Genomic DNA, 25115 nt, shown 5'->3' on the forward strand with positions numbered 1-25115 from the left:
GTGTGTGGCCGTCGCGTGGTCGTACCGCACTCCGTGCTAGGTCCCCCCCGCGCACCGGGCCCCCGGCCCCCACCGCCCCCCGCACCACCTGCCGCCGCGCAACCCGCGCCTGCACTCGCGTGACCCGCTAAATACCTTAGTACATATTATACAGATATTGATGCTAAACTTAGTCTTAGAGAATTTATAACGAGAAATATTCAAACAGTTTTGTTTTAAAAATGTAGATACTATAAAATGCTCAGTAATAATACACCACACTTCATTATTTTTGGTACCTAATGAGATAAACAGTACCAAAATACAAAAGTTGAAGATAACTTAAAAGAAACAGTGTAATTTAAACAATCGTAACGCAACGTAGCAGTGCCATGGACATTATAATAATGTGTATGGCATAACTTTCCATTGTGAGCACGAACTGTTCAAGCTTCTCGTATTTATTATTTCTCTAAGGCCGAAGTCCACTGATTGGTGCCTATTATATACTAAGTGTACATAATAGTGTAAGTATTTATATGAGCCAGCCTCGAGCCCACTTCAATGTATATTGGCGATGTGGCATATAGTACCTATAGCTTTATGGTAAGGTAAGGTATAGATTTTACTGGTATTATGTAATTTGCAATAAACTAAGTTTTGTATTAATGTGAAATTTATAGACTTGGACTGTATTTTAAGTTGATATATCTGCGAATTACAGTTTCAGACAAAACGCCTGTATCAGTTAAAAAATAATGGATCTAGAATGGTGAGAAAAAAACACCTTCGAATACATAGAACATTCGTTAAGTTCGTGATGTCGACCGTCACAAACTAACGAATGTTCTGTATGAAACTGCTGATCACATGTCTTTATCTACATATTTATTGTGCCATCTGAATACAAAACAACAATTGCCTGTTGCGTATTAAAATTTTTAATTGCCATGCCATTTTGAGTTACTCTGGAGCAGTTACACATTCGTGCTAAATTCACCAGTTTGAGAGTTGTTTTCTTACATTTTTTCAATAAATCGCTGCCGAATAAGCTCTTCAGCGGCAGCGCTTCTCGGCAGCAATTTATTGAAAACGTTACCGCCGTATTTTTCGTAATAACAGGTGTGAATCTTTGTAATAAAAATATTCAATCATTAATATTTTTTGGGTCTTCAAATTAGTCGGTATAAATGATCTTGCCAATAAAGTCTGACCGTCGCTGTACTCGAGATATAACAAACTATTATTAGGATATAGATAAATAAAAATCATATTTTCAAAATAGCCACTTGTTTATTTTATTCGTTACGCGCAACTGGAATGGAATGTTGAGGCGCTCACTCAGGTAAGCCAATGCTTTATGATTTTCAGTTAACTATTTTTTATACGTGCATATACGTTTCGTAAAGGTACGTCAAATATCAGGCAACATATCATGCGATCTCACTCACTTCTAATTCCACAAGTGAAAACGCAAATGATTGCCTTTTCAAACTCATGCCGAGTGAAGAAACCATGGTATGTAGCATGTAGCTTAGCCGATATATACACGACTATGACCAAGTTCGCCTCGTATATCTGTTGAGCGTCGACGCTGTGTGTAAGAGGCTTTATATTGTTGCAGAAGCTACACATTTAGTAAACGTTCTTATCATACACAACGATATTTAAGATAATAAAATTTACACGAAATACAATTTAACATCAATATGTTAGACGTAAGACCACATCACGCAATAACAATAATTTTAATCAATAAGGCATACTCGATTTTATTTCCATCACTTGTCTTGCAAAACAGTGATATAAGGTTAAAATTTCCATTAGAGTGCAATATATCTCGTAATATAAACTTATCGACGTTATACTCGTATATAGAAACCACATTTTAAGCAAGAAATTGCTATTAACTACAAGTACATATAAATTTACAACAGTAACATAGCCTGATATTGAGAAGGCATTACACAAGTTAGCTTAGCCGTCTCAACTAGTTGTTCAGTTAATTAGTCCAACTTGAAGTTGGACAACAAACTAGCGAACATGTTGCCAGACCAACACAAGGCTTCACTGACTCCCATCCCATGGCAATGTAACGTGAACATGATTCTGTAAAATTTTCAAAGATAACATTATGTCAGGGTCCCATCAATAATATTAGAATATTTAACATGAATACATTACGATACGTTCGTTGGAATATCACATGAGCGGATAAAAACACTGTAACACACATATAAGTACATACAAAACTATTTTATTTAGGAAGTACAATGAGTAATCTCAAGAACGATCGAAGAAAGTTGAAAATGCTTATTCAGACTTGTAAAAGAGCAATAACAACCTGTGTTCGATTACCATTATCAAAACGAGAAAACCATTAGACATTATTGATACATTTATATCAAACTACCATAGACTAAGCACAGATTAACAGTTTCTAATGTCGAATTATGAATAATTATAAAAATACGTATGTCTAAATATAAGATTAAATTCCATCACAAACAAGCAAGCGACTTTAGCTCGACTACGTAAAATTTGGCCACGTGGTTTCGTATTGGTTCAAAACATTAAAATACACAAATTACCAACTATGTATCTGCTCAGCAGACTGACGTACATTTCTCGATCCTATTGCGTTTTGTAATACTGCCCCTTGCACAATTACGGAATATTTAGAACACGTTATTTACGATACTTGTATCAGTTTAAAAGATTTAAATAAGACCACAATAATCGCGTTGTAAAAAGATCAAAAATTTCCTATAATTTAGACATATAATTTACATCAGCCACCTACAAATAAAAAACGCTTACACGTGCTAAAAGTAGGCGGTGAGGGTCAAAGAAAATACAAGGTAGTCAAAGATTTGGTATTTTCTTGATCAGTAAAAGAAAATCACATATAAATATATCATTTTCTTTCAGGCCGTTAGTTGCACAGTTCGATGACCTCGGAAAGCGTCCCGGGTCGTCCGACTGGTTCCTGACCCACGCCGCCTACTTTGTCTATTTACAACATGCTAACTCTCCAACTATCCGTTTTATAGGGCTCGAAAACTTCTACTCGGCTCGCACACACGGGGCACGCGGCGACATATTCGCTGCGGCGACGTATTCTTTTTTCAAAAGAAGTACCTATTTACAATGATTGCAGGTGATATTTGAGTACGTCAATGCAATTATGCATCAGAAATTGTATTTTTTCGTTTCTTTTTATTATCCACGTAGGGAGATGTCACCTGTAGCACGATATCACTCGAAAAAATATACGAGTCACAACTAGTGTATTCGCGGCCGATACATCCTCGCTAGCATCTGTTACTTTCTTATGTCAATGTACAATGTACTATTATTTACTAGAGTGGCATGGAGTATAAGAAGTCGCTTGGTGTCTAGCGGATACGAGACTTTACAAAGGTAACGAACGATGCACGCGACAACGCTTTCAAAGCTTCCTTGTCCCATGAATAATATATTTATTTAAACTAATTCATGTACAAAGTCGAGAGTCCATTAGAAAAAACATTTAATAAATGAACAGTAGATAAATATATCAATTTATAGACACTGAACTGTATGTACTAAATACTATACTATCTAAACACTTATATAAAGATTTCATTATAACACTAGATGTCAACGCGGGCGCATATACCATTAACTACAAGTAAGGACAACAATACACATGTTATGAGATTTTTCTACCAACCGACATATAAAATAATAAAAGTCAAAGTTTTCAAAAGTTCATTTCCATCTTAGCTACCATCTAGCGCCAAAGATAAAGTTTCAGATCTTGTAGTAATCAAAAAGGTTACCGCGCGTACCCCGCGTTGACTCGTCGGCAGTGTGCGCAAATTGAACACACGCATAAGGCAGTGCTGTAGAGCGTCACTTTTGTACAGTTACTTGCATTTTGCATTAATATATATATATACATACACATCGGTCCTTATTCTAATTTGACAAAGACTAAAATTGAATGCAGTTGTATAGATATCAATACACGTATTGTACTCGCTTTCTTCACCAACATTGTTACCACTCAGCATAGAAAGCTTAAAAAATAAGGTGAAAGAAATGAAAGTACGTAAAAAAACCTTTGCGAAAATATATGTTAAAGAAATATCCAAGCACCGATTCTAAGCAAATTTTCAAATTAAAAAGAGAATAGGGCCGCTTTGCTATAATCTAAACACACATTGATGACTACAGGGCGATGAAGTCTGACATTTTTGCCATTTCAATTGCCGTATCATTTAGATTTTATGAGATATATTTTTATACATGCTTCACTTACAACACGTAACGTCCAGACAGATTTCATATCACTGAAAATAGAACGATGTAGTTTCGAGTGCTGCGCCGCTGCTGCCCATCGATTGCGGAATAAAATATAATGCGAACGCGTCAATATATGATCATCCAGATTCATGATTACATAACGAATACAAGAACTTTAACAATTGAAATTGAATATAGTAACAAGCGACAAACAGACGATCTAGTCTAGTCAAAATTATGGGATAGTTTCTCCCAGCCCAGCTCTCGTACTTTGTTCTTACAAGTGTAGTCTTGATCGACGCTGAAAGATCTGATCTAGAAGCATGTTGCACTTAACACATGAAAGCAGCTAACAATCTACGAGTTCCCGAGTAGTTTCCAGCACAGCACGGCGCAGCTGGAGGGCGGCGGGCGCTAGTCGCGGACGATGGGAGTACTACACGCGGCTGAGGGAGCTCGTCGCTCCAGTGGGGAGGCGGGGGCGGCGGCGGGGGACGCGGGATTGCTGTCTGCTGACTCCGCACATAATGACGCGAACACAGTGGAAGAGGATACCTCGCGGACGCATCGACGTTGCTCAGCTGAAATTAAGTGGTACAATAAGTAAGGACGGAATTGTCTGATCTCTGTATTGTAGTATTTTACCCCAATTTTTGAGACAAGTTTTAAAGAAAATGAGATTAAAAACCCAACAATACCGAATGCAATTAATTTTTGCACACGTGCTGCTACCATCCCATACAAAAAATGTGTGCATACGCATTCAGTGTTTATGGGACTTTAACTATTTGTTCAAAACATTTTAGAATAATTAGAAGTAAGTTTAAAACTCTAAATCCTGAAAGCTAAATGTTTTTATAACAGCCAAAAACTTAGCTTTTCATAAAAATTCTACCTTAGAGATATATCATGAAAGATAAACAGAATAAAATAAAAGAAAGGAATAAAGAAAGCAAAATACTTGTCTGTTAGCGGAGCGAAGCAAAAAGCCTTAAATAGAGTCAACGGTCGGTGAATCAGTCGGTGTGATGCTGAAATTGCTGCGTTTTTGTCCGTTTCAATTTGCATGCATCGGCAATAAGGCCAATTTACACGTAACAAACTGCAATAATTCGTTTAAGCCACACAATTTGGAATAAGATAATAGAAGTGTCAAAGAAAGCCGCGCATTTTGTGGCCGACCACAATGAAGTTCTAAGCAGCACACTCTCGCACACTCAATGGAATCTGTATTTCGAATATAAATTTTCAACGATATCCTAATCCTAACTAAAATTATAAATGCAAAAGCGAGTTTGTTTTTTGTTATCTTTCTTGTTTAGTAATAAGATTGTCAAAATGCAATTACTCATATACATGAAGTTAGAAGTATGTACGAAGGATATAAATTACCTTTCACCCCAGAGAAAAGAACAGTGGGAAATTCACGAATGCGAAGTCGCGATCAAAAGACAGTCTTGTATAAAACACATGCCATGTCTAGTTGTCGTATTATTTAGATTTCTATGTGATAAACAGTGCAATAATTCGTTTAAGCCAAGTGGTTGGCGACACCTTCCTTCCAGGCAGAAAATGTGGAGCGCGAACCTAATGAGAAGCAATGAGACACACCGGCGGCCGTGTGAACAGAGTTAATGGAGCGGAACTGTCACCTTGTATATTAATTGATATAATTTTTATGGCTCAACTCCTACGGGTTTAAGATTTAGCCATTGAGTCGGTGAATAATTTGCAAATTTAACGCAATTGCGTGGAATCAACCAGTTCGCCAAGACGTTGGACGGTATGGCAATGGATGGCCATGGTAGGTACTAAACTTAACGCGATTATTTTAACTATAACTTTCGCGTAAGATTACGTTAGATACATTTCCGATGTAAAATATCTGGTTAGTTATATCCATACGAACGGAGTTCTTCAACACTTTTACTTTAAGACATAACGTGCATAGCGTGGCCAGAATGTGATCGACTTACTCCACATATACTCGCAATAGCCAATTTTTGGACTTGGTGTGATGTCGTGTGTGACTCGGCGTGGTACAGCATTACCTAACAACGCAATCCAAGGCATGATGTAATGTTCCATGGCGATGACTGCAGGTTATGATTTACCCATTATTCAGTCGAAGCAACGTTTATCGGATGATTTTTATCCAAAATGTGGAGCAGGGTGTCAGGGATGAATCGTACTTTCCCATATGCGCAGTGCCAGTGATACTTAGACAGGTTAGAACCATCTCACAGCCCTTTTACAGACGGGAGCAGGTTTATCCTCAGAAAATTGACGTTGAAGTGAAGCATTGATAACACGCACGTATTATCAAAATACAATAGAAACCCAATAGAAGCCAGTAAAGGGCCTATTATACTACCCAATTTTTAAGGGACCCTTACCCTAACCAAGGGTGGTGTCATAAGAGTTAGAGAGTAAGAGTCCCTAACTAGGGAGATCGGGCGGACCCGGCAAGCCTTGCTCCCTAATCGTACTTACAGTAGTGTAATAACATTTAGGGCAGTTAGGGAACTCGGTCGTCGCGCGGCTAGCGAAAATAGCGGTTGTTTTTGAGTGCACTGAGTATCCTCATATTGGAGTCCTTTTCTCTTAATTTCAAGTATTGCTTGACCAAGATCCTTTTCCTCCTCTTTTTTACTTCTATAATACTCGAGGATGCAACTACCAAAGCCACGGCAATCGCTGCTTTTTTAATGTTTTAGATACAATAGGTGCCACGATACGTCTCTAACCGCGTTCAATCTCAGACTGTAGACAAAGAGTGAGGGAGTCGTTGTTCAGTTCAGTGCAGTTTAATAATCGAAGCCCTTGCCACGCCCTCCCCATCTACCGGACCCTGAATACCGTGTGGTGTAATAGTCACTACAAGTGTCATAGAATCCTCAATTATCATCATATAATCTAGAGTGACTTTCATTCTCATCAGACGGAAACTAGACTTGAATCATTCCAGTTATGGTCGCACCGTAGCCCACGCCAACAGGGAGTCTGGCACAAAGTGTAAGCGTTGGACATTGTGGGGGATGACATGCACGCCTAGACCCGCCTAGATCCTATATATAAGACAGATTAATTTAGAATCACCAGTCAGTAGACATCCGAGTCTGGATGAATCGTCTTTACTAGCTGGAAACTGGAATTGAACCTATCCTATTATGGTCGGACCATCGCCCATGGAAGCCGGGAGTCATCGGCACGGACACAAAGCGAGCTATTAGCGTTTAGCATTGTGGGGGATGACACGCACAATCGCAAACGCGCAGCTCCGGTGAAACTAGGTGCAATGCCCGCGTTCGTCCGCCGACAGGGTGATTTCACACGAATGCTAAGCGTTTGAAATTATTTATAAATAAATATGTAATTACATATAGAACATTGACGATTGTGAATATATTTAAAGCAGTTGACGGGAGATTTGATTCCTATCAATGATAGACGTTAGTTTTATGGTTTTATAGTGTTAGTGAATGATGTCATCAACTCAAGTCGGTTTTGAAGTTGATCTACTAAACGAAACGTGTATTTCAACAGCCTTGCTTCAGTCTTAAACTTTTTGATGATTTTCTATTGTTTAAAAAAAATTTTTTTTGAACATTTATACAACCACGTTTAGATATATTTATTCTCCCCGTGCACACTCCCAGGTACAGAGCCTTATGTATTAATTGTGCGAATCCGAACGTAATATTACAAACGCGGAATCACAGTTTCCTTCAGAAAACAAACGACGTTGTCTGCGCAGATCCGTATTTAGAATTCCCCATAAACTGTAATTATGACAATAGCTGGCAAGAAAACATAACAGACAAGAAACCTGGGGAATATGGCAAGTTTGCTTTGTTTAAGTTCATTCATTCATTGCAAAATACGCGCAGAAGATAAATGTGATTTAGCAGATTGTTTTGCGTGATTAAGAAGGTAGTCAAGAAAAATAATGGATAATACGGAATTTATGTGAAAAGCCGCTTGGACCTAAGCTAAAAAGATTTCCGTAATGTTTCAAGGTAAAGGGCTTTTTGAAGATACATATTTTTTGTCTACAAACCATTTTGAGCAAATAAAAATAATGATTACAAAACATACATTTTCTGACAAAAATTCTACCCCACCCAGATAGTACAAAACTACCCATCATTTTGAAAGCATAATTATGTACATTTCCGAAATCTTTAATTTAACGACCTTTAATTTAATAAAGCTGTATATAGAAAGAACAATTAAAATTACAAATAAAATAAGTATGACGAAATATTCGCCTAAAATTACTATAAAAATTTTATTCTGAGTTGAGATGATAACCAATAATAAAGGACAGGCTCGTCTGCGTCTAAGTTTTCCTAATAAAATAAGTTTTTTGGTCCAGTTCCTATAGACTTTCATCTTGGGCGAATTTTGTTTTGCTACACTACACGCTCCTTGGGGATAGCTGCTAATATTTACAAAACACCCTATATATTAGTAAGTCTGTTACAAATAGCAGAAACAATGGTTTTAAACAACTTGCCTACCAGAAACAAACTTTAGCAGAATTTAGGATGAATTGTTATTTGCTACACGAATATTGTAAAGTTTAATGAGAATTTTTCTTATATAAAAGCGAAAAACACTCACTCGAAAAATCAAAAACATGAAATCTCGGAAACTACTGAGCCCATGAAGATGAAATTTGGCAGGAAGGTAGATTGTGACTAGGAGACGTTTGCGAAGAAAGGATATTTCGAAATTCCATCCCTAAGGGGGTGAAATAGGGGGTTGCCAGTTGGTATGAAACTTCGTAATTTTTGATGTGAGAGAATAATAATGCATTATGCAAGAATAATAATGATTTTGAAAATTGCATTTCTAGGGGAATTATGTAGGGCTGGAAATTTATGCGAAACTTTATTATTTTTCAAGAGACGTCCATGAAATGTTCGGCACGCGTTACGGGAAGCGGGAGTGGGACACGTAGCGGGAAATGGGATGGGGCACGTTCCGGGAAACGACATGGGATAATTTGTAGAAAAAGGAACAGGACAAGTTTTGGAACGAGATATGTAGCGGAAATCGTAGCGAGAAACGGGGAATTGAACTAAAGATGACAAAAATACGAATTTGAATCATAATAATAAATACAATTTTACCAGTCTGAGAGTATTCTCGCGTATGCGCGTATGCGAACTTAAATTTTACTTCGATTTCTTTTAAGAACGATCGAAGCAATTCACGCGTGCGAAGTAGCGGGTAAAAGCTAGTAGTAAGATAAAGTTAGGAAGATTAAAAGTAAAGCACAGACAAAAAAGCACGCGAGATGATTAGCTGTGTTATGTTTGTACGTTAATAAATAGCGTGTCGGGTCGACTCTGGCAGGATGCAATTGTACACCCCCATATAAAATGTATTGCCTATACTCGTATAAAGAGGAGATATTATCAGTTGTTAGCAAATCGTGTTTATTGAAGGCGGGACATATGGTGCACTTTTTACAAATACAAAGCATTGAACAGAGTACATAAATAAAGAGGACTTACCGATAAGGTTGTGCAAGTTGTCAATGACGACCTCTGTGTTGTAGGTGGCGTCCACCGCGCGCTGCAAGAACGCTGTCCATGTACTCAGCTCGGCTTCCTGTCGACAACCGAACATATTTCAATAAATAAAACTATTTGGTAACATCATGTTGATAAAATACTATTGTGATCTATAGGTTTCAGGAATAAATAGACTTCAGGAATAATTCGAGTGATATTTTGATATCTGTATAAATTCTGCTGTGACAGTAAATAATTTAGAACCATGGAGCCCCAAATTATAAATTTGCATAAATTAAGTAAATTCCAGCACAAATGTTTTTATTAATAATTATATAAATAAAAACATTTGTACATTAATAATTGTATTTGTGCGCATTGTTTCAATATTCAGGAATGCATAAACACGGTCGTGTTCAATAACAACAACGATAGTGGTATCGTGCGCTGATGCGGATCAGTTAACAAACAACGATTTTTATGACAGTATGGGCAGGACAAGGGAAACCTCACAAAAATATAAACTAAGGCAGACAGGAGATATGACGTTCTTTGAAAGTTAGGTGAGTTCCGAGGATCGCAGGAGTTTTCATGTTACGAAACAGTCATAAACTTATCACTAACATCATCATCTCCGTCACAAGACGTCCACTATGGACGTCCAGAACCTTCCTACAGCATGGGCAAACCATCAGTCCAGCAACTATTGTTAGCATTAGTTACATGACATGAACAATACATGTCATTTTTCTGTGGAGATAATTGGACGGGTGGAGACTGATATGGGCTGCTTTTTATACATATGAAAATATATAAATGAAATAATGTTCCATTGTCGGAGTTCACGTGCGGTCATAAATAAAATGGAGAGGGTGGATATCTTTATTTAGAGCATACCAATCAGTGTTACAAATATTTATTATTTAGGCAGAATGAGATAACCCTACAAAAAATTTGTAAATGCCGTTAGGAGACATTACGAGTGTCGACCTTCAGCGTCGCGACGATGGGTCGTCATGGGGCTTTGGGACATTGCTTCGCCGCCGAAACAATGTACACCACTTGTCATTTTTGCTATGTTAAAATGAAAAACATTTTTTATTTTTATAAATATAATTTTTATTGATACAAAATACCAGATTTTCCTTATCTCATTATAGATCAAAGTTTAAGCAAAAAGCGGGTGTCGGAGTTATCCGATCATTCGTATTCATAATTGTATTTAATATATGTACTGATAATGTTTTTATACGTTTGAAATGGAGTTCGAGGGAACGAGTAGTGCGTACGCCAAAGTTAGGGGTGAGGTCTGACATGAAGCCTTACAAGCCGGTAAAGATTGCCGCGTGTAAAGTTACACCTGACACGGTAATCCGACGTGGTTTCAAACCTAATATCAGTTAGGCGTATACGATAATGCAATCGTACGTCCAACAAAGTGTACAAAAACCTTTTATAATAGATAATTTCAACAATTATTTAAGAAGCATATCTTAATATTGAGTAAGGAGATTAACGACTTCTGTCTTCAAACGGAAAAAATATATTGGAGCGAGTTTGTGATAGAACATGCTTAGCCCTAGACTTTACTTGAAAAGCCTTTTTAGACCATCCATCAGCTTCTAACCCATGAGATCAATGAGACCAATTAATGACAGGGCGGTTGCTGTCGCCAGTTTTAATAATATTAGTATTCCTCTCAGTAATGAACTTCACAAGGTGAAATGCGCAGGTTATACAATATGTGCGTAGCAACTCACGTCAGTATTTATAGCGATGCGGTCACGGCCGCGCGTTCGCTGCACTATTTTACTATTTTGGCCAGTCGCTAGGTTCGAGAGCGCACATTATACAAGCAAGCAGTCTGAGGAATTTTAGTCCTGAAAAGATACCTTTACAATGCATACATTACAATGTTATAAGGTTTCGTTAAATGCAATCGAGGACCTATACTTGGGGTCCTCTACTACAATATTCCGAGGGATGATATCCGAAATCGGTATGAATCAAAGTAATTAAATCATAACTTATCTGGTCGAATATACATGGAAGATACAAAAAATAGTTTTGTAAGAAATATTGTTATTTACAAAACTGAATAAGAAATCCCTACGCCTGTTTTCAATATTCATGCGTCCATTAATTTTACGGCAGTCGAACGGGGTTTTCTAAACCCGGGCTTATTGATACAATACGCAATACGCGAGCACGAACATTGGGGCTCTAAACTCCGTTCACGTTTCATAACAAAATATTTAACTTGCATATTATTTGTTAAACGGTACTATTTCCAATTGGCTGCGTCGTCATCGGATAAAAAAGCGAACAGAGTCATAGTCATCAAACGCTGACGCGACTCAGACCCTGTGTTATTCTATTAAAACAAGAAAGGCGAATCCTACGCATGGCCTGGTCTCTTGATAGAAATCAGCACGAGACGCCCACACACAGAAGGATTCTGCTGAGGAAAATTATACATAGACAAGACAGAAATTAATTCTGAGTTCTGAATCGAGTCCCGAAGATTTCGCATGAAAGACACACATACATCTCCACAAACTTTTAATTTATAATATTAGTAGGATTAGTATGATCTGAGTGAAATAGATCCTGGGAGTGAACCATACGCTGCCAAAATATGTGATATATCTCATGCGAGATGCAGCCCGCTATAACGAATTTAGTCTTGTGGCCCGCCGCCGACATCTAGGGAAGTGGGTCACCGCCGAAGGTCAAGGAGAACGGAAACGTATTGGGCATTACTTACAGTACATGGGGAAAGGTATGCTGTATCTGTAGGTATTTCCTGCTGTACTTGGAGGGTTCCTGAATTTCTGCTGTGTCGGATATAAGTAATTAGATTTAATACTAGGAAGTCTACCAAATTCAGAAACGCTTTTATTTGCTTGCTACCTATGTTTAATTATTCTGTTTACTATATATTAATATTTGTAATAAACTGTATAAATTACAATAAAATTTTAGCCTTTATTTGACTCTGGTATCTTAGTATTTTAAATAAATGTAATTATAAAAGAACAAATTTAATTTTAAAGGCCGTTAGACAGATAGCTCTACATCAGCCATAGATAGCGCACATCACCCACACCTCATGACATGACCTCCATGTTGAGCGAGACATACGTTCCACTTATGTCACTTTCCCTACACAGCTGTTAGCCAAATGCGAGCGTGCGTAGGACAACCTACGCACTTGAACTTCACTTGCGTTTTTTATTCTTTATAAAAATGTTGTAAATTTACGCCTTTCGAGAAAACGCTGGCTGTGGCGAGTGGCTGCTTGCTTCTTCTTCGTACTTCCGTTAAAGTAATAGTTTGAACTCGACAGTCTCCTTTTCTCCACTACAGACTAAAAAATAAATAAACTGAACTTTCTGTCAGAAAAACAATTTAATCACACATTACAATTTTTTTTTCAGACGACACTCACAGGATCAAAGCGTGGACGTTTTAATTCCTGCTAAATGAAAACGACCGCGGCGAGACAATGGCCGGACCCGCTCTGATTACTGCTAAATTAAACGTGATTAAGGCTTGAGTTTAAGGCCCGCTTTGCCAAATTGAGATTACCTAGTGCCACAAAACTATAGTCAAACCAAACCCATAGTCCTGTTACAAGGTATTCCTATAAAGAAAAAAATGTTTCCAGCTGAATGAAGAATTAAGGGATTTAAAAAAGAACCATGTAAAACTAGTTGTTCGCCGCGAACGCAGACCTCGCGAATACAATAAATTTTGATGACAAAATTGTGAATATTTCGAAAATGATTTAATCGATGCCCCACAAACATCCTACATACATTAGACCAACAGTTCGAAACTCATTTACTTATCCTTTCATCTCACTTTCGTTTAAAATTTAAAATATATAGTGAAAAATAGTCATAACTATCCATCGATACAGGGTTAAGGCAAAATTTGATAGTGCGACATAACACTGTAATGTCCGTTGCAGTGTTTAGCCGTGTCCTAAATGTACACTTACGTTATTTTTTGTTTTAAGTTATAGGCCATATCTTCTTATTTTGTTTACCATTTTTATTAAAATCGACTCGGCTACATACTACATAAAAGACACATATAACTACTTAACTTCTAGATGCAATAAAATACACCATATTTCAGAATCTATTCATCCAATTTATGTGCTGTAAACGATAAAATTTATCTTGATGATGAAATAACTTGTAATCAGAAGGATTAATATGCTTGTGTAGTAATAATTGTCAAAATGCACTTTTTAATTTACATTATCATTATACATATAAAATGCCTTATAGTTACTTAATTTTAAAAAATAGATGTATAGTGTCGCGGACTGCGGGTTTGTGTAGCTTCGGAGATTACCCGCCTCAAACATACAAACTCACCTCGCGAACACAATATTTTTTATCTTACATACCTTTTAAATTTCATTAAAATCGGACCAATGGTTCGAAAGTTATCGCGTTACAAACATACATACCCCCCAAGTAGAATGTTAGACTTACACTTACCAAAAATGAAACAAGATGAGAAAAGGAAAGTATTATACGAGATAAAAGGCAAAAGAAGTCCGAGTACAGAATATTTATTTATAACGTAACTAACGGCCCGCCCGGCTTCGCTCAGGTAAAAACATTCATACCCACAACCTTCCTCAGTAATCACACTATCTATTGAAAATCCGTGCAGTAGTTTTTGAGTTTATCACGAACGGACAGATAGACATGTGTGCCATGCCAATTTTACATATATTGCATCTACATTGAAATTGTCCATTCATTGTACTAACTGTACTTGTCAGCAAGCGGCGGTGTCTTAAACGGAGCCATTTGCAAATTAAGCGTGAGTACATCAATTTGCTAAATTAAAACAATAAGTTAGCCGTGACCCGCCCCCGCAGAGCGAGGTCGCCGTCCTACGGACTTGATGATTTATTCTCAAGGGACAAAGAAACAAACCGGCAAATAAATAATTGCATTCAAAATACTATATCATACATGAAGGAAAGTTAAAGTTACTGAACAATAGATTGCGTCAGATATTTTTTTTATTGACACGATATGTAGCTCAACGTTGATTAACGGATGGTCAATGAATAATGAATGGTCCTAAAGTAAGTTTCCCTTTTTTGTGTAGATAACTGAATATTCATTTACTGTATCCCACGCTATATATACCTACTATAACTCTTGTCACGATATCAACTCCACAAGTTAGTGGTAGAACAAATAGCTTTTTTACAATTGTTTCACAGATGAATGTGTAATGTCCTTCAAATAGTCATCAAAATAAAAAATTATCCATATAATCGAAATATTACATCGAGTGCAGAATCGATACGTTATCGCACGTTAGCTGATTGCAAACATTATTCGTCGCGTGGCACACTTCTCTTATCAGCGGCCAATCATTGATACCGCCTAGCGCCACCTGGGATCCACTGCAAGGCCGTCTAGATGAGATGGCTTGCTCCCAAAGCCCCGATCCGATCGTCCTCCTTTAATCGTCTAATGGCCGACACACATAACGACTTTCTTGGCAATATTAATGGAGTGTTTTGCCATTGTCTTCTCCATTTCATACACTAGACTATAAACTATAGACGAGAGTGCAGGTTTCCTCGCGATGTTCACCAGGTCCACCAGGTAGCATGTGGTGATCTATGACAACTACTCTACATGAGTCAAATTGGTATACCTACCAATTTGACTCTACTACTCCCCACTACTCATACAGTAGTATTCGTACCTGGGACCTTTCAGTTCACAGGCCGTAACCGTAACGTTAACCATTACACCACCACCGCCTCAACCCGATCCGAAGCATTTCATTTGGAGGTCAAAACAGCCTACGCTATAATATAGACATCTTGTACTTTTGATTGTTGTCACCTATTTATATCACCATATTCATTGGAATAAAAGATTCTTAGCAACAAATTAACGAATCTATCGTCAGGGCATGTAGGTAGGGAAGAAGGCCATAGACCATGTACCAGGTGTGGATAATGAATATGCCGCAAACGTAGTAAAATGCGCACTACTTATCATTTCAGAAACATCTCTTATGGATTTTGTTGAAAAATAGTATGTATACTAATTTTTCCAACTAAATCTTAAAATATTCTTCCCTAATCTTCCTTAAGTCTCTCATGTTTTCTCTTTAGGAGATAAAATAAATTAAAAGTTTGAATTTGCTGTCCAGCAACGCAATAATAAGAGTTTATATTCATAAACATCAGAACAAATATATTTACGAGATGTCCTTTACTATAAAATTATAGAGCAGTCATGTTGCGGCGAGCACATCCTGCGCTTTCACTCTCATTGCAGCGCACAATGCTCGGGCTCCATTAGAAAGCACATTTCTGTTTATGCGCTGATCCTGCAGCTACCATGTTACATCGTGTTTCGTTTCCGCTTTGTTCTCTTCCACAATACATCGCGCGATCGTTTTTATATTATTAACTACATTTTGCCCACAACTTATATGAGTAAAAATCCGTTTCCCGTGGGAATTTCAGGAAATCACTTAATACACTGTCCTAGGAACCTACAGACCAAATTTATGCTTTCCGCTGTGCGTTGTCTGTCAGTCAGTCGGTCACTCAATAATGCGGAGTTTTATACACATATATAGATTTTCTTCGAGGCTCAAAATACTCAAAAATAATCATCAGGACGTTAGGGAGTTGTGGAGTCCTATACATCTATAAAGTAATTTATAAACAATTGCTATACAATTGATTGGCATGAAATAATATAACCATCAATATGTTAAACTAACATAAAAAAGTTGTTTTTAATACAAATGTGTTAAAAACCAAGGGGTTCGAGCACAAACAATGACTGTTTAAAATTTAAGCTTGACATATTCGAAAAGCATGATAACTCAATGTCTAGACAATTAAAAACGAATGAGGTTTTTAGTACATGGAATATGTCCTAATAAGCAATGCAACACTTTATCGATTAATCAAAGTGGTCGACAAATTGTTTACAAACACTACGCTATCATGTCGATGTCTGATAATTGTTGATAAACCAGACGAATAATCCTGCTTATTAAGTTACAATGTTTTGGCCCCACATAAAATTCAAGAAACGATGGAAAAAAATAACCAATTAATAAATCAGCTATACATAGGTACATATACAATAACAAGCGGCTGTGGTGTGCGTGGAGAAAACTATAAACTATAAGGTTATATAACTATAAACTATAAGGTTAATATACAATACAATCAAATTCTCTTATTTTATTGAGCACGAATAATATGCCACATGCTATGCAAGCTATTAAACTGCTATACATGAAGAAGAAAAATAAGACAATCTTCGAACGAGATCAACGAGATCTGCACGCCAATAAAAACACCCTTGCGCGTAATAAAACGGACACATGCGTAGAATACCCCATACGCATGTTAATTCAAGACTACACTAGATGGCGATTAAAGTCTTTGATCACGTCGCAAGCGTCTGCAACGGCAGACTGCGGCGCGGCGGTCGACGACTTCGATGCATAAAGACTATAATAACGCATTCCGAAATCCATTAAAGTGAGTAAGCACGACGGATATTGCAGACTAGAAATAAAATTAGTTCGCTCGCTGGCAAAGTTCGAAGTAACTTGGCCTTTGACACCGCCTTTTGTAATAATAATCTCATCTTAAATTAGTCTTTCGTAAAATACGACGTTACGAAAAAATCAAACTCAAGTTTAATGATCTTTCCAAACCAATAAATAATCATGATCATCTATATCCAGGACGAGAAAGTTGACCTTTTTGACAATGTGAATGAATTGAACATTAAAAATTTGCAGGACGAAACGCTCTAACTCCGCCTTGTGCCGGATCTCAGCAAATTCGCCGGTCATCGCTAAACAAGAGAAAGGAGTTAAGCAAGTAACACATCCTGAATGAGCACACGAGTCACGACCCGCGCCAAAACGTTCTAATTCAACCAATGGATTTATGTGCATGAACCATTCAGTTTTGCCCATTTCTGACGACGTGAAACCAAGCAACTAATTGCGGCGTCCCCCTGGCCTTAATCCGGGATCACGGGCGCGTGTTGCCATTATATCAACTATCCTAAATACATAAGAGGCGGTAATAACGGCTCACTCAGGAGTTTGAAAATCCACATTTGATCTAGATTTAGTCTTGTCAGATTTCCTTTATAAAGTCTGAGGAACCTTGAAGATGATATGTATTCAGTGATATCAGTGATGAGACAGGAGATATCTTTAGTATTGTTGTAATCCTTCAAGTTCGTGAGGATGTATGTTGCTCTTTCACGCAATCTACTGGACGGATTGTTATGAAATTTGATACATTGGTGAATATAACCTAGAATACATAACTATTTCAGAGAATTAATTAATTTTCATTTAAGACGCGGAAAATTTGCGTCGTTTAAAATAATTTTCTTTTGTATCGCCTATCCTCATCTCATATTGCAGATGATTCAAGCATTTCTGTATCAAATGTACGGAATTATTAACCGATGCTAATTTCGCAGCCACAAAACTCCTGAAGTCATGATTTACGTCAACACGTCACAGTTCTCGGACTCGACGGGCGATGCATAAAGATGACTCAAACACGTCATGTTCTCCCGAAATAATTTGATAACAAATTTAATTAGCAGTAAGCCAGGCGATGGTATCATCGATGAAATCAAAAGTTATTAAGCGTGTACGTAGGCGTCTCTATATATTTCGCTGCGCGGTATAGCAGCCCGCCCTGGCTTCGCTCGCGTAAAAACATAATAATAACTTAAACATAAACTTTCCTCGGGAATCACACTATCTATAGGTGAAAACTGCATGACAATCCGTGCAGAATTTTTTGGGTTCGCGAACAGGCGAACAGACAAACAGATAGACGCGGCAGAGAACTTTGTTTTATAATTTGTAAGGATAAGGATCGTGGTATTCATTTGTTTTATTTAGTTAAATATCTCCAAGTTAGTTAATTTTCAAAATTGATCCTGGCGGCATCAGGACTGAACAATAGTGGTTAATGAGGGTCACCGACCGCAGAGCCCACACGGCCGCCGAGCTAACCCGGTCACAACGACCGCAATCAGAGATGAATTAAAGTTAAAACTATCAATGGCTATTAATTGCTGGTATCGGGGTATCTGTGTCAGGTTCGGTGAAGCGGCGATGACGGGACAGTGGGTAATTCGGACAAAGGTGACGGATTAAAAATCGTCAATGTTTTCATTCACATGATCGATGTGGGAATAAGATTATGATGGAATCAAAAAAACAAGTAATAAACACTGTAAAATACAATTCTATTGAGTGTCATATTTCGGAATTCTCGTATTTAAAAAGCAAGTTCTGATCTAAGTCTTAAATGTTATGTAAACATATATAACTCCGTTTTTCCGAGTTAAAACAAGTTTTAAACGGATTAGTGTGAAATTGGAATACAGACACTTAAAATAACTAAAACAAGGAATTTTACAGTTTTCCTTTTAACATGCGATGGTTAAGAGTCTCTTCTACGCTGACAAGTTATTGTTAAGTAGAAGCGAAGGATGATGTCGGGATTACACCACGAGAATAAAAGACTCTTACGCGGCTGAAACCGGAGGCGGAATAATGACACTGACCGTACAACGGCTCAAACACCCACAGCGGTGGCGGAGGTAAATGTACACCTTTGTTCATAAAACCGGATAAAAATAAGCTAAGAAAATTTGGGTAACCAATTGTTTACTATAGAACTACATAGGAGATCAAGGGAGCCTAATAGATCAAAGGGATGGTTCGAAAAATCAATTTTTTTTTAAAGAATGGATTTGACAGTACTAATTTTATTACTATTAAAGACGTCGCCTTCCACCTATATTTTTTCTATTATTTTAGAGTTAAAGGCGTTGTAGTGCACGTCTGGTAAATCTACACGCGACTACAGTCAAGGACCTTCGTGTTTAATATAAAAAGGCAGCGAGCGATACTTACGATAAAACACTCAAGTTGAAGAACTTACTAAATTATATTAGTCAATAATGTTAACCCTCAACAAAGACACGTATAGGTTAAGTGTCAAAGGTCGACAACCCTGGAAAAGACAACTAATGTCGGTTATATCAACAAATAAACATGTTACTAATAGCGAGACTCGATGAAAAAGTAATTCCCGACGAACAATGGCCAACAGAAACAACAAATACTAACAAAGCGGAATAGCGATTTCAGCACATGTAAGGAATTTATTATAACGAGCAAGCCGGGTCGCGGTCCGAGGAAATGCTCCCCTGTGTAATATTGATCAATCGGTGATTTATGGACGAACCTAGCCGTACGTTCAACTTACGACATAAAAGGCACCTGACATGGCCAGCTAGCCGATAGAAAAAGGTACGGATATAACACCATTCGAAGGTTCACTAATGGAGAATGCTTTGTATCCATTTGGTAAATAAAAATTGAATAAATAAATCCAGGAAATTGATCTAGAAAAACTGCTAGCAGTTCACTTCCGTGTACTTCCCAAGATACTTCGGACATAATAGGTATTATAACAAATAAAAATCATTATAACAAAAGTTTAATTACGTAATCATAAGAACAATAATTGACATTAAATTACTGCAAAAATTCTTGGTGCCTCAAGGTATGTCAAGTACTTAGCTACTATATAAGTAGAGAGATTAGTACAGCACGATTTAAAAAGCTTTGTACAAACAATAAGGGTGCTTCATGGGAACAAGCTCCTAGCCAAAATTCCCGCAGGAAAAGGCCCAAGGTGGCGCCATTCCAATTTATTACCGCGATGGTTACACAAATCGCCGCAATTTTACCATCATCATCATTGTAATACGGTGAAAGCGCGCGTCGCTTTTATTTTCAGCAATTTATGGTGAAACGCCAAATTATGATTCATGTCGTGAGTGCCGCGGGTCTCATCAATGGCTTTGTGTTCATACGTCAATGTTTCGGACTTTTGCCACGGTTCATTTTACTTTAGAATGCCGTGGTAATTTGTTAGATACCTAGCATGGTTTGCTGTATCTTCGAATGCCAATGGCACTGTTGATGTCTTCAGTACCCAAAGTATATATGAACGCTATTTCTCTACATATTTATCTCCATCTACATTAAAATACACTATTACTGGGATATTCTTCGACCGCTATATTCTTCGAGTTCATCAGTAATGCAAGAGCCCTCAGAGTGATTTATTAACGTAGGGCGAGGGATGGGAAGGTAGATGTAGATAGCTAGAATCGCGGTGAAATATTTAAGCACCGAGGAACTTGACTAAACTGATGCAGGTGATGTAGAAAGTCATGTTTCATTCTATATGGCCATGAACATTTATTATTTTATATAACTTTCTATCTGGTAGTATTAGGGTAGGGCTACTACTGATTTGAGTAGTTGATTTGTATGTATGTATTACGTCTAACAAAAAATGACAAAAATATCTCCACAAAGTATACATTAATTCCCCGCCCTTATCTACCCACTGTCTGTTAAATGTCCTTCCTCCTACCTAAACCATGTTTTTTTTGTTTGTAATGCATAAACTCAGATACTACTGAGCCGATTTTGATGAAATTTGGCACACCTTTTTTACATTATTGATTTACCCGAGCAAAGCCGGGAGGGGACGCTAGTTACCTGTAATGACGGAGCCTCGGTCGTGAGATGTGAACATACTTACAATAACAGTATTATTTGCAACCGTTGTTTGTAACTATTATTATTTATATGCTATTCATTAGACCAAGGCCTGGGAAGCTGATGACAGCAATCTCACCGCCCGCTGGCTGTGGCAATCCTCAGTCCTCATATCTAGCCAGGATTGCGAGCTTAGCCATTTTCAAACTAAGTTCATTTAAGTAATTCATTACTTCAAATGTATTTTATTTTTTTCTTAACTGAACCGTTTCGGTAATTATTTTTTAATAGCTTTGCCTCCGGGATTTGCTCTTGTGGGAATTTCGGGATAATAAGTACCTTATGTGTTAATCCAGGTTATATTCAACCCGTGTACCAATTTGATAACAATCGGTCCAGTAGCTTTTGCGTGAAAGAGTAACAAACATACATACACACATCCTCACAATATTTCGCACTAATTTTTGCACGTGGCTACACCCGCGTTAACTTATTTTGCATTTATAATATTAGTTAGGATTTACAATACTAGCTGCGCACCGTAGCTTCGCTCCCGTGGGAATTTCGAGATTAAAATTATCCTATGTATTGTTCCAGCTTAAATTCTACACGTTTAGGTACCACATTTCATAACAATCGGTCCAGTAGATTTTGCGTGAAAGAGTAACAAACATACATACACACATCCTCACAAACATTTGCAACAATACATATAATATTTATAATATTAGTAGGATTAGATATATCGAAGAGGTTGCTGCAAAACATTCTCAAAGCAGCGCTATGACTAGTGAGTGAGTGAATGGTTAACGAGTCAGACTTTATCAAAACATTGCTTGGATCACGGTTGGATCAGAACATTTTCTTGGTATTTTACTGTGATTATAATTTACGAGGCCATAGTTTTTTCATAAAATCATTAATTATTACTAAAATTTGGAAGTAGGTTGAAGGAAATTCACAAGCATGTTTAGTAGAACTATGATTTCATGTGAAATATTAAGAACTGGGGTTTATGTTGCATGCCCTCACAAAAATACAGATGGTGATAAAGTTTGGTAGGCTCAAGGATAATAATGGCAGTGTCAAACCTGTAAAATATGCATGTCTAGTATTTTTTACTCCTAAAGTCTGTCTGTTTGATGTGCATATAGTTAAAGACCGCGTGCCAACAAAGGCTACTTTTTCAAAAATCAACCCCAAAATGACCGTGATGGGGGTTGAAACTTGGAGTGAATACAATATGTTTGTTTCGCTTTCGTAGAGAAATATATAATAACTACGACAGGCAGCTAAAATACAAGTTTGGATTACTTATATCAACAACGCTAAATTTTAGTTTAGCGTTATGTAAGGGCATCCTTATTCATAAGTACAATACTATACTATAAAACAAAGTCTTCTGCCGCGTCAGTCTGGCTGTTTGTTGTGATAAAGTCGACGACTGCACGGATTGTCATGCGGCTTTCACCATTAGTGTGATTCCTGAGTATGGTTTCGGTGTATGCTTTATTATGTCTTTACTCGAGCGAAGCAGGGGCGAGCCGCTAGTAGTAATGTCAATTATATTTTGACGATAATTCACAGAACCCAGTATCATTAATCACGCAGTACTGGCGAATCGTAGTTTGGATAATCACCGCTGCTAATACTATTTTTTGCTAAGTTCCGTATTTTCCGGGTACGGCCAAGGGTTTTCGTAATTGCATTCTCATTATTTGTTCATTTTAGACTGCAATTATATCAATATAGTTTTATTCTTATGTGATGTTAACGTGGGAACCCTTAACAAAGATGTCAACACGATGACAATGCACTTGTTAAGATTGTTGATGTCGCGTCATGTAGACATCAAAAATGTTGTTAGGTAAAATCTAATCAGCTATTCAAGAGAATGAGTACTGAGTACGGACGTCGGTAACAGAGTATTGGAGTATTTTCTTTGGGAAGTGGACACAGATAAACCCACATTTGAACAATGACTCTAGACGGGATTTTTTTGTTTATACCTAATAGATCATAAGTTACCAATTTAGCAATTAGCCGTGAACCTGAAATAACTGGTAACAAGTTGGTTGATACTAATAAGAGCCTTCCCATCAACATGCCCAGGATGGGTTTCACCCACATGGAAAACAAGAAGAGGGTAGACAATAGACACTCACCATCTTAGCTAGCATGGTGTCCATCTGCGGCTGGTGCGTGGCGGCCAGCAGTTGGCGGATGCGTGCGGCGTTGGCGACGCACTGCGCCATGCAGCGCTGCAGCGCGGACGCCTGGCGCACCAGCGCCGAGCTGAGCGGCACGCCGCCCTCGCCCGCGCCGCGCAGCACGCTCTCCAGCACGTGCGCGTGCTGCGACACATAGTCCAGGCAGCGACGCAGCTCGACCGCCTCGCGACGTTGACGATCTACACAAAACACATGTATTCAGAGAAATAAATTATAAAGAGTTGTGATCTTCAATTGGTTAAACCAATTGACTAAATTGGCCAAAGAAAGCGGAGACACCACACAGCAAGGTGGAAAGATGAATTGAGCAAATTCAAATCAAATCAAAAACAGAAGTAAAGTTAATCAAACAAGTGAATACTTGTACAATCACAAAACAAAGCTATTGATGATTCATAGACTGTAACATTGCTGCCAGATCATGGACATTTAAAATGGGTTGGAAAGTTGCAGTAAAAAACTAAAATTTTAAAACAACTTTTATTAAAGTCATCAACATAAATGAAACATTTAAGGTAGCCGTTGAACAAACAGCTTTTTTCAGTAAGATATTACTCAATCGTGATGCCACGTTAGAGTATAGTTTAGTATGGACGAGTCCAAAAATGTGAATTATTATTTTTGTCATATCTTTGAAAATATTGTTATTACAGAGTAATTTCTTTACTTGTGTTTCTAATAAGTAATATAAGGGTCTTGAATAGTCATCAAAAAAAATTGTCATGTACCCTATTCAAGGCCTTGCTAACATATTAACTTTCAGACTTCAGTGAATTTTTAAACTCTTTCGAAAATATTTGACAATTATTCTTCTGTCTTGGCAGATGTTCATAAGTATATTTATTTCATTTATGTGGAGATAAGTGGTAACCATCCCAAAATATTATTTCTAATAAAAGAAGTTGTAGCGCCATAAAGTATAAAAGTCAGACATAAGCAGATGATTAAAAATATATGTGGAAATATTTATGTTTCTAAATATCTGTATTGTACCCATTCTGATTTCAGATATTTTTTCATGTAGGTAGGTAGGTAATTTGAAAATACTAAGGCGCCAAAAAAAGTTGTCCTACCGTGAAAATCGTAGATTCTTTGGGTCCTCAGCAGATATTTTTCTTCTTGAAGCTGCCGATCTGCTTGTGCTTGTTTCTCCCTGGCCTCCAGAACCTCGAGGAACGAGGAAAATAATGATTTTCTTTCATTTGTGTTTGTAACGGTTTCTTGCATTTTATTAACAGAAATCCCACAAAGGACGTATTATTAAAATTTATTTCGCTAATTTACAACACTTATAAGTGATTTACGAGAAAGGGAAAAAATACAAGTCAATAGTATCACGGTTACAGCTACGAAATAGAAATTAAATTCAAAAACAAAATACACAGCCTCTACAATGCTCTCCCTGTCAACAACTGGTCATAGACTAACTAGACTA

At 37.5% G+C, this 25115-nt stretch overlaps 2 protein-coding genes across 6 annotated transcripts in view; one reads left to right on the forward strand and one right to left on the reverse strand.

Annotated features, from left to right (window-relative positions):
- The window catches only part of dachs, a 32508-nt gene extending 31245 nt beyond the window's left edge, over positions 1-1263 (forward strand). For all 5 annotated transcript variants that reach the window (XM_053750958.2, XM_053750955.2, XM_053750957.2 and 2 more), the window contains one exon: positions 1-1263. In XM_053750958.2, the coding sequence (XP_053606933.1) occupies positions 1-123 (123 nt within the window). In that variant the 3' untranslated portion in view covers positions 124-1263.
- Positions 1253-25110, reverse strand: LOC128673246 (uncharacterized). The gene is made up of 4 exons (XM_053750976.1): positions 24754-25110; positions 23615-23859; positions 9795-9891; positions 1253-4850 (listed from the first exon to the last, which is right to left on the reverse strand). The coding sequence occupies exons 1-4, from the start codon at positions 24905-24907 to the stop codon at positions 4684-4686; spliced, it is 663 nt and encodes a 220-aa protein (XP_053606951.1). The 5' UTR covers positions 24908-25110; the 3' UTR covers positions 1253-4683.
- Between the last annotated feature and the right edge of the window lie 5 nt (positions 25111-25115).

This window comes from Plodia interpunctella, chromosome 10, assembly GCF_027563975.2.
Source record: "Plodia interpunctella isolate USDA-ARS_2022_Savannah chromosome 10, ilPloInte3.2, whole genome shotgun sequence".
NCBI classification, from domain to species: Eukaryota; Metazoa; Arthropoda; class Insecta; order Lepidoptera; family Pyralidae; genus Plodia; species Plodia interpunctella.

Excerpts from the sequence above, each read along its gene's own strand:
- LOC128673246 (XM_053750976.1), bottom strand. The coding sequence starts at position 24,907 with ATGCAAGAAACCGTTACAAACACAAATGAAAGAAAATCATTATTTTCC. Across the intron at positions 23,860-24,753 it reads AAGAATCTACGATTTTCACG|ATCGTCAACGTCGCGAGGCG; the intron begins GTAGGACAACTT and ends TGTTTTGTGTAG. Across the intron at positions 9,892-23,614 it reads ACACCATGCTAGCTAAGATG|GAAGCCGAGCTGAGTACATG; the intron begins GTGAGTGTCTAT and ends GGTTGTCGACAG.